At 40.3% G+C, this 11320-nt stretch overlaps 1 protein-coding gene across 1 annotated transcript; it reads left to right on the forward strand.

Moving 5' to 3' along the window:
* The first annotated feature begins 114 nt into the window (after positions 1–114).
* On the forward strand, positions 115–5925 carry chtopa (chromatin target of PRMT1a). The gene is made up of 6 exons (XM_029166813.3): positions 115–255; positions 1216–1305; positions 2618–2768; positions 3333–3507; positions 3595–3741; positions 5072–5925. Exons 2-6 carry the CDS (start codon positions 1241–1243, stop codon positions 5266–5268), a joined length of 735 nt encoding a protein of 244 aa, XP_029022646.1. The 5' UTR covers positions 115–255; positions 1216–1240; the 3' UTR covers positions 5269–5925.
* Positions 5926–11320: the final 5395 nt, after the last annotated feature.

Raw genomic sequence — 11320 nt, forward strand, 5'->3', positions numbered from 1 at the left:
GCTGTATCAGTGGAGAAGGCAGTTCCATTTTAGATAACTGTGTCGTGAAACCTATTTTTTTTATTATTTTAATGAAGAATTGCGTTTAACTACACGCGCGTTGTGTCGTAGTTCTTAGTGTTTGGTAATTATCGACAGGTTCTGTTTAAACGCAAAAACGCACTTATAAGTGCTTTCATAGTTATCTCACTAACCTAAGCTAGCTGCTGAAGATAACTTTAGCTGGCTCTTCTGTCAATTGACTCAACATTCACGGTAAGCAATATTTGTTGAAACTTGTGTAACACTTGAAAACTAGTTAATCATAAGTAATGAACCGCCTGTTTACAAATATAGAAAGTCACATGAGCTAACGGCTAACAACCACGATATTTAATTTGTCTGTGTCGGCACAGCTAACGCTAATTCGTTTCTGGTGGTTTAGCCAGTTTTTTAGGATAATAAAAATTGAGGGGATTTACATTTATTGACGCAAAAACAAAATTCTCCTAGTAACTACAATGTTTTGCACTTTGTGTGTTTTTATTTATAAACTCTATCTAATCAAGGACTAGCTACTTTCCTAATTAACAAAAGTGTTTACGTTATGTTTAGGTTTAAATTTTATATATCAACTGGTTTGATTGAAGTCAACGTGTATTGTCTCGTCCTTTTAATGGCACAATTTTGCAATTGCAAACATCAAACATCAAACATCACATGTGACATGGTTATACAGCTGTTTATTTGTGGCCTCTCAGCAATACACAGACACACAGTGCCTATTATCTTAGAATTTGCTTTGTGATAATTAATGTGTTTGATATAATTAAAAGTATTTGTGACCGACTTATTTCAAACTTGATTGCCACAAAAGGAACTGCTTTTGGACCTTGAATACGTTTCACAATAAAAATATGTAAGTTAAAATATACTGGCTCTGTTCACAGTTCACATACAGTAAAAAACAAAAACAGACTAAACACTTCATAAGACTGAATATTATTGCGCTGACCCACCATAAACCGTGCTCTTAATTAATTTAATGAATATTGGCTTGGTGCAGAGGGAACAGACATGATATTTCATTGTAAGCATGGTACAGTTTGTCATAGTTTTGTTGTGCAAGTCCAAATTTACATACACAGACCCACAAAAGAAATTGGGGTCAATACCATAATATATTTAACTTTTGTGTCTTCATTGTGTTCTGTTTTCTGTCTTGTTATTTATTAGGAGCCTGCAAGTGATCACAGCCAAAATGAGTGCAGCCTCCTCCCAAAAAGTTGTCCTGAAAAGCACCACTAAAGTGTCCCTAAATGAGCGGTGAGGCGCCATGCACCCTGTCAGCAATTAAACGTCAGATGCAAGAGCCAACCTTGGCTTGTGAGAGATCTAATGCTCACAACGGAGAGCAGCTGTTGGGGATTGGACCTAACATGGAAGATATTCTCACTGTCTTTAGTGTGTGCACTGCTAACTCAACTTCATAGACTTGCTTTGTCAAAATTTATTCATGAATGAGCAGTCTTACCCTGGCAAGAAAAAGTTTGGCGATATCTATATAGAAGCCTTCCCCAAACTATACCACACACAGTATAGAGGTTTCTGCCTTCTGCTGCTTTTGTTTTTCCACTTTTTACTTGAACAGTGAACACTAGCTATCCTTGGAAGTGCAGCAGAAAGCGTTTGAAGGGGGATCACTTTTCTTAATGAAATTTTAGTTTAATACACATTACATTGAACAATTGGTCTGGGGATAAGTCTGGATGAATGAATGATCATGTGTAATGCAACCAAACATTGACCATAATGTACTTGCCTGGCTCACAAATGTTGTGTAAGCGTTGCACACATGTAGATATGGGAAAAGGGTAGTGGTCTTTGTGAGCTCTGGTAAATTCAGAAGTGGACCACTAACCTATAAAATGCTTTGGCACTCCTGCTCGCAGAATTCTGTGTACATACTGTATACAGCTTTAAAAAGTGAGAGGAAAACCTATACTAAACCAGTGAGATGACGCATTACTTGATATACTCTCTCTCTCTCAAACCATGACAAATGGAGCAAATGCTCTGTTTTGTTCCCCCCTATCTTCTCTTCTAACTCTGTAAGAGATTGGGTACTCAGTCCCAGCTTGGACGTGGCAAAGAGCTCCCCTATTCCCATTCCACCTCTCCTTCCCTGCTCTTTTGTCGGTGGTGGAACCACAAGTCACGGTCCATGCTGTAAGTGGCTGGGTGACCAAGCACTCCTCAAGTCCAGGGCCTCTACTGCTGCAGCATGATGACATCCCAGCCAGTCAGCTGGAGGCCTGTAAGTGGCAAATTGTGCTCTTTCTCTGGTAACCTCTCTCGTTCTGTCTTTCATTTGTTTTTGCCCTCTAAAATTCTGCCTATTCTGTGCTTTTATGAAAACACATGCTGTATGAAGGATTCTGGATTGTCATTTGAAGAGAGAGAAAGCAAGTGCCAACAAGCTGAATCTAAGTCTCACATGACAAAATAGCCACCCTTATGTGTGTGTGTGGCTGAATATAATCTAAGAAATGACTTGATGTGGAACCCTGCTTCCTCCTGCTCTATGTATCCCCTGTCCCCTTCTTTTATTTCCTCCCTCTTTTTCCCACCTCTAAAGCTTCACTAACATGCTGAAGAACAAGCAACCCACAGCAGTAAGCATTCGAGCCACCATGCAACAGCAACATTTGGCCAGTGCCCGGAATCGCCGGCTGGCCCAGCAGATGGAGAATCGTCCGTCAGTGCAAGCTGCTCTAAATCACAAGCAGGTGAGAGGACCACTGATCATAGATCTGCCTCATCTAAAAGGTCACAGGCTGCACAAATACAAAATAAAAATGAGGTGACAAAAAATGTGACATTCATATAGTTAGTGTAAATGACATGCACTGTGTATTTTTGTTTCTTTACAATTTTTGCTAGTTTTGGTAGAAATATGACTAGCCAATCATAATAGCTATTTCTATGTGAGTTTCCTTGGAAATTTAATGGATTGATTATGCCAAGTTGTTAGTTCACAAATGCAGGACTTGGAATCTGCATTCACATAATCTATAATAATCAGTTTGTTTTTGTTGCATCATTTCCAAAATATTTGCATTGTATTCCTCCATGCCCTTGTTGCATTATTATAAATGGCATTAACAAACCCACATGCTTGAGGCAGCACGTTCGGACATTTTTAGTTTGAATCAGTGGTGTCTGCAGGAATATATATTTGAAATGGGGCATGAAAGGGCAAAGTACTTTATTTTCTTGTGTATTTCTCCCTATCTTTGCCCATGTTCTGAAATCATGTTGTTATACATGCATTTATTACTAATGTGCATCAGAGTCTGAAGCAACGCTTAGGAAAGAGCAACATCCAAGCCAGGCTGGGCCGACCAGTTGGTGCTCTAATGCGTGGAGGAGCCCCCGGAGGCAGAGGAGGGATGCGTGGGATGACCAGGGGAGGACTTCGAGGAAGGGCTAGAGGAGGAGTAATGAGAGGAGCTTTATCTCTGAGAGGTGTTTATCCGCAACTGTACAGATGACAATTGTTAGGGTACTCCTGCACTTGGGTTTGCTATGAGTGCTTTGAATGTGTTTACACAGGGAAGCGCTTGTCTACTGGTATCCCCATGCGAGGCCGTGGCACTGCTGGCCGTCTTGCAATGCGAAGAGGAGGTCGTCATCGAGGAGGAACAGCTGGCAGAGGAGGAGCCATGTCCAGGGGATTAGCACGTGGAGGATTAGCCAGAGGTCAGAACTTGCCAAAAGATCTTCAATCTTAAACATTGCACTTGAATTGAATGAACAAAGAGTGGACTTGGAAGCCCAAGTCAGCTGCTTAAATGCGCTTCAGCAGTTGTTAGTCTGTCATGTCAGTGGGATTACATTTAGCGAGCTTACCTTGTACAATTTGTATTGTTAAAGACTTCTTAAATCACTGAATAAGAAATAATTTTGGGCATGCACATCATGCAGTTGCAGTGTTTGGACTACCAGAAGTAGAAGTTACCATTAACTAGTCATCTAGCTAACTTCTTCATATAATCAGAATCACAAAAGCTTTATTGTCGGGTCTTGTAGGGAGCACTCTACAGAGCTAGGAATTTGTCTTGGTGTTGGCAGGTGGTGCATCACTACGTGCGTGCGTGCATGGTCTGACATGTAAAGTGGCAGTAGCTGTCCTTGCGTTGTGGGGGGTTCAGCTAGGGAGAGTTGACTGACTGACTGACTGACTGACTGACTGACTGGGGAAGAAGTTGTTTTTGTGGTGTGAGGTCCTGGTCCTGATGGACCGGAGCCTCTTGCCAGAAGGTAGAGGCTGAACGTGTTAATGCCCTGGGTAAGAGTGGTCAGCTACAATCCTGGCTTCCAATCTCCTGGCCCTGGAGATGTGCAGCTCCTGGAGAGACAGGAGGTGGCACCGATCATCTTTTCCGCATAGTTTATTACAAGCTGCAGCTTGGCCGTGGCCGCAGGGAACCAGACTGTAATGGATAATGTGAGAATTGATTCAATGATGGCCGTGTAGAAGTTCACCAGCATCTTCACAGGGAGGTGGAACTTTTTCAGCTGCCTTAGGAGGTACATCCTCTGCTGAGCCTTCTTGGTGATAGAGCTGATGTTCTGCTCCCGCTTGAGGTCCTGGCTGATGATGGGTTTAAGCTAGTGTTAGCCCAATTGAACCAAAGAGCCTGTACAGACTACTGATCAAACCTGGTGAGGGTGAGTGGTACACATGATGATGGGAACATTAGTGGCTGTAACTCCTAACATGGGAGAGTGGCTCCAGCAGATCCCAGTAGCTCTCAATGACCAGGATTGGGTACCCCTGGCCTATATTCACTGCATGCCGAGATTCCTGCATGAGCTCCACTATTACAATAACAAAAAATTTAAATTTCTTTCCACTCTGTACAAATACGCCCTCTGTGTCTGACTTTGTGCTTTTCTGCCCATGCAAAAGTGTACCGTTAAAAATAAGTCAATTCAAGAGAACGGGTTCTTCATTTCAAAAGTATAAAAAACTGTTTTCTCCTTACCCCAGTTTAATCATTACCTTGGTTTGTGTGTTGGGCACCAGGGCGTGGTGGTCTCCGAGGCCGTGGAGGTTTTGCTGGTCGAGGAGGTCGTGGAAGGGGGCGCGGTGTTGGCCGACCACCTGTGACTCGAGAACAACTGGACAACCAGCTGGACGCCTACATGTCAAAGACCAAAGGCCACCTGGATGCTGAACTGGATGCCTACATGGCCCAGGCAGATCCAGACAGCATGGAGTGATTCTGAAGGACTTGAAGCAAACTGAAGCACATGTAGACTCACTCCAGAACTTTATAGCTGAGCTCGCACATACTGTGTAGTATTAATGTGCAAGAGATTATTTATAATTTTCGATAAGTGTGGATTCAAAGTGTCGACAGAGCCATGGGTCATTTAAATGTGCTTTCATCACTAGTCAATTCAGCCAGTTTTCTGCATGGCGTATAAGTCTGAAGTAACTGAGTGGAGGGACCTTCTTAAGCATTATCATACCTACTGTCTCTTATGTTTAGCTTGCTGGTCATATGATCATAAACATTTTTTTTTTTAATGTGACACAGATATCTGGCCTAAAATTGGTCAGTTATTTGTCATGTGTAAATTTTTTATTTTTAATTTTTTTTTAAGTTTTATTTTTAATTTTTAAATGGCTTTTAATGTTTGTCTGCCCAGCTCTGTGGGAACTCATTATTGGCTTATCATAAACCCATCTGCAATATACAAACATCTTAGTTTGACAGACAATGTAAGCAAACCATTTTAGTGAGCTAAATGTTTAGTATTGGTCATCATTGTATCCTCTTCCTTTCAGCATTCTTATCTCCAGGGTATTAGCATTCAGAACTTGTACCCTATGATGGTACACAAAGAAAATAAAAAAAATTTCATTGGACTACATATTTCTTACATTCTTTATCTCCTTGTGATTGTTTGCCTTTGAGTTGGTGGGTAGTGTCTGTTATGCCAAGAACTAGATTGAAATGTTAGACCATCTCCCAATTCCAGGTAACAATTTAACATCTTATGGTGTATTTTTGCCTCATAGGTCAGATGAGGGCATCTTGTACAGTATATGCATTCATAATTAGAACGTATAAAAATTGAGCCAAGAACTCTAAATACAAAGCAGAAGGACAGTAGACGGTTGTCCTCCAGGGGCCCGTTTCAAGATGGAGGTTTAACAAACTGAGTTTAAACTAAATTCTGAGTTGATTTACTCAGAGTTTACAAACCTGGAGTTTTCGGTTTCAGAACAGCTGAAAAGAGTTGGTTTAAGCACCGCGACGATACAAAGCCCTGATCAATGGAGTGAAGATATTACGAGTCACCAAGGCAACAGGACAACAAAAGACGTCCGGAAATGGATATTACCTCAAGCATATAGCGACTACGAGTCTATATTCGGTAGAAAAATCAACACGGCTGCAGCGGCGAAAGAGAAAGAATTAGCTTGGAAGAAAATAGCTGCTCGAGTCAATGCGTAAGTTTACATTTTAATCATACAGTGTTCGATGTAACTAATTACTAAATAATTTTAGTATTGTTGTTATATTTCACTCGTAAAGTAAGGACTTTTAAAGTAATTGTTCACTCATCTAAGAAGTTTCTTCAGTAATATCATAAATACCGATGTTTGTATGAATTAAAAGTGCAGTGTTATGTCTATGCATTTTTTAAATTCCTGTTGTGGTTGATGTGGGATTTGTAAAATAATGATGAGAGCAATTATTAAATTAATCTAATTAGGTTTTTAAAAGTTACCCAAAACACGTAATAATATAAGAATTTAATTTCAGTTTTTATGTAGGTGCAATCCTGTAGGCATAAAAGAACGTGGCTAAAAATGAAATTTAAAAACATAATTCAAACAGGTATGAGGCACCATCATATCATGGGTGTAGACTACCTGACTTTACAACATTTGACATGTTTAATAATTAAATAGCATGCAGAGTATAGCAGTGCAGCAGCATTGTCAACATGGGTGTAATGTTTTCACACAGTTAAATCATCTGACTTCTACTCAGCCAACAGAAAGTAGGCAGAGGCTAGAACAACTGGTGGAGGACCTGCACCACCACCACTGACACATGCAAAGGAGAAGGCCCTCGGCATGAACACTGGAAAGCAGACGCTGAAGGATATCCATTTCTCAGACTCTGGGTTGGGTTCTTTGTTGGTCTTAACAGATTCTGATGGTAATATATGAATCCTCCTGTCACAACAGAAACCCAGGATGTTGTAAGTATACTAATAAATAAAGCTTAAATTATGATAAGCAGTATTATAAAGTGTAATATTAATACAGTTTATACACAGCACATGATTTCTGATGTTTGTGTTGCGTAGCCTAAATGATGTAACTTGATCTCCAAGCATAGTGACATTATTATCTCCCCTCTGCCCCAGAGTGTGGAAGAACAGCAGGAGGAGGGTCCGTCACATTGTGCTGCACAGATGCACACAGTTCAGTGATGTTCAGTAAACGGCAGAGTTCAATTCTGTAAGAGTAATGAGGAACTATGTCTTGTAACTCTAAATTACTTATTAATTAAACACTGTTTACTTTAAAAAGGGGCGGAGACCGAAGGAAACTCTGGGTTTCCCGAATAAAACCTGCTCCCGACCAGGTTTGGTTCACAGAGTAAGTTGCCATAGTAACTGACTCTGAGTTTCGATTACCTCGCTTCTTGAAACGGGTTTAAACTTACCCCGCTTTACGGGTTTAAGTTACCTCGCTTTCTGAAACCGAAAACTCTGAGTTTTCCTTATTTTGGGGTTAACAATTCAGAGTTTCCGCAAAACCTCCTTCTTGAAACGGGCCCCAGGTGTTTGTTGTGGTTATTTCTTTCCTTATCCATCTCCTATACTTCTCCCCACAGATCTAGTTATTGTAGTGTAAATATTCATGAGGTCTATAGTAGTTTTAGTCAGCATGTAAATGAACCCATTCACCAAATTAGTTTTGCTATCTGACAAATTTTTCTAACTTTTGAATTTATTATGACAGCAGCAGTTTGCCAGAGCCTGTTGATAGGTTTGAATTTGATGCTTCCTCACGAAGACAAAGAGCCCATTAAACCTCTGGAAGAGAAAACAAGTTGTGTAGAGGTCTTTCGTTTGTTTGTTACCCCAACTCTCTAGTACAAGACAGCAGGTCAGCCTCACACTTTAATGTGGTTAATTTTTTAGCCAGATTGGTTTCTAATCTAGGCTGAGCCAAAGGAATTCATCCAGCTAAATTTACTATTTTCATCCCAATGTCCCCCCCCCCGTTTACACTACAATAAGAAGTTAACATCATAAGTATTCTATGCTCAAATATTTATGCCATGTTTATGAATATTTTATAAGTTTGTAACTTGTTTTTTACTTTATCTTTGATGACTATTTTGTTCAATGCAACCATTAAGTAACTTGTGTTACATTTTCGACTCATAATTATCTAATTTCCCACAGCTCATGACATAACTTGATAGTATCATCTGTCTGTCCATCTGTTCATCCATCTTACTCCTCGCCACAACCCGCTCTCCTTCCACCACTTTTTTCCTACATTAATGTCAAGCCAGGTGAGGAGGGAACCCTCTGAGCATAAGAACATCTGCAGGACCATCTTTAACTTGAGAGACATGGTCCCTGCCCTGTGGAAGACCTCCTGTGTGGCTCTGGTTCCTATGTGTTTCAATCCCACAGCTATTGTTATACAGTTGCCCAGTCTGAGGAGTTTATTTTTGATGAGTTTATTTGTCCTCTGTGATGGAAATTTTATATTATCCATTAATGTTGATCATTTTTCTTATTAATGCCTTACTAATCATCTGATTGTTTCTGATTCATGTTTATATTCACAAGTGTTGGTCAATTACATCCTTAAACATTCTATGCATTGTTCAAGTATATTGCTGCAAGCATCTGAGCAGGTAGGGGTCTTTAGTTATCTTTTGAGTAGGAAGCCCAGTTCTGACTTGATCACCCTGTGACGTAGTGTTTGACTTGCATAGGGAACAGAATGCTCCTTGAGTGAGGCCTTTCTCTTTACTCACCTTTGCTCTTGCAGACTTGGCAAATTATCCTGAGGTTTGAGCTCATGTGTGTCTAAAGAATGTTGTAGGAGGTGTTTGTGTTATCTGTATGCTTTAAAACTCGGGACAGGAGGAGAGGTTTTCAGAGAACTTTGGTGTGCACCCTGTGTGAGCATCAACTTGTTCTCTCCACCTGGGTGCCTTTCTTTTCTTTTACCTATTGATTTCCTTTCTTTTAAAATTTTTCCTATATGCATATGCAGTTCCAAAACACCTTTTTGAATTCTTCTTTTCATTGAGTCGTCAGAAGCTTTCGTGGTATTTTTTCCCACAGCACCTCTCATCCCATGACCTGTTAATGACAGCACTGTGGTATCTGCAGCCAGTTGGTTTGTCAGCTGGTTTGTTTAAATGTTAGTGCTAAACTAACTTAATTGGCATCGTTGGTCTCCATTCTGTCTGTGTTTGGAGTCCTGGTGTATTTGTTGAAACACTTTAAGTTTTTCTTTTTTGTAATGTACAAATATCTTGAACTGCATTGAAAGTTTTTTAAACCACTGCAACAGTCACTAGGGGATGACTGATCTTTTAAATACTTATTTCAGATTTGTTCTAAGCTGCAATCCTCCTGCTTGTCAGGCAGAGTTAACGAAGGGTAAAGGTAAATGTGGTCGTGTCTGTCATATTGCATGTCTTCCAGATGCTACGACATCTGTCCTAGGCGCTACAGCATCTTGGAGTAGCTGCCGGTGTCGTAAATTAGGCTCGCTGTCAGACGGAAAGCGGCCTGAACTGACGTAGCACACCCTATAAATTGATTTTCGGCAGCGCATGTTGTTCTCTTCCCGCTTTTCGTTGCTGAGGAAGGGTCATTCTGAGCTTAACGGTAGGGCGAAATCGATGTTTTTGTAGTATCTTCATTAAACATATTGAAGAAAACATGCCTAATGTTTAATTCTACAGTGGTTAAATTCAGGTGTTCTTTTGTAGCTTATGTAAGTGCTTAGTCAGCCACGTTGTTGTCGTTAGGCCCAAACATGTCGTAGCTTTTTAGCTAGCTTGATGCTAATGTATAAACCGTAGAAATTATATGCAAGTCAATTTATGTTGGAATTTACTTTCGTTGCAAATATGTATATTGAAGATCTAAAGTCGCGTTCAATTTTATGCTATAGGTGCAGTACCTCATGCTTAAACGTTGTTATTTCAGTCTTTTGTTAGACTAGTAATAGCAATGGGACAGCACAGCCTACAAATTGATTCTTCAAACGTAAATAAGTTGCAGTCAGTGCTAAGTATGTTCCCACGCTTTCCTCTTAATAAACCAATTGGATGGTAATTTCAAACATTGTTTCTCATACAGTAAAGGACCCTTGATCCATAAATCCTCAGTTACAGTAAGATTAACACTTTCCCCAGCTTAGCGCCACCATGCAGACTAGTCAGTGGGTCTGCCCGGTGCGGTGGGCTGATCCAAGACAGTTAGTGGCTATAGAACGTCAGGTTTTGCTTTCACCGCTGCAAATTTAATTGCTGTGTGGTGTCAATGAGACCTGGAACATGAACCATGTGTGACTACTTCAGCTGTTTCTGGAATGGCATGAAAGTGCAGATCTTCCAGCTAGGCTGCAATGTACTATCCCATTGCATAAAGGTAAAGATGCAAACTGTTTGCTTTCAGAGTATGCTTTTGCTGCATGAGGGGATTTTGCTCTACATTCCAGTTTCCCTGTGGCTCTTTAAGGTTTGTAATTGCTAACAATTGTTTAAACAGACTTTGGTATAATACTGCATTAGACTTTTTTTAATTTGGTTTTTTGCACCGTATGTGCTCTAGTCCTGTTAGGTGGACCAGGGTGCTCATACAGTGCATAGAGCAATTTGTTTTCTTGCAACCCACTGCTGTCAGTTTTCCACAGCAGTGTTACTTAGGAAAATTAACATCTCTTTATTGCTATTAAAGGCCATGAATTCTAATGGACTCATTGTCTTGCAGGTGCTAGAACACCCTGCTGTTGGGTAAGCTATATTGCAGAATACATCTAAACTGACTTTATAAGTTCTGATGATTGGCTTAATATGTTCAACTGCTCTGATGTGTGATTGACAGTTGCCACTCTGAACAACATGCAACACTGATAACTGAATAAGGTGGCAGCTCTGGAAATCCAATCTAACCTTGGTACTACTTCTGTTTCTATCAGTCATCTTTGATGCCCTTCTCTGACCTTCTGCACTGATGAAACAATCATTGAAGTACATGCTGC

Source organism: Betta splendens, chromosome 11 (assembly GCF_900634795.4).
Source record: "Betta splendens chromosome 11, fBetSpl5.4, whole genome shotgun sequence".
NCBI lineage: Eukaryota > Metazoa > Chordata > Actinopteri > Anabantiformes > Osphronemidae > Betta > Betta splendens.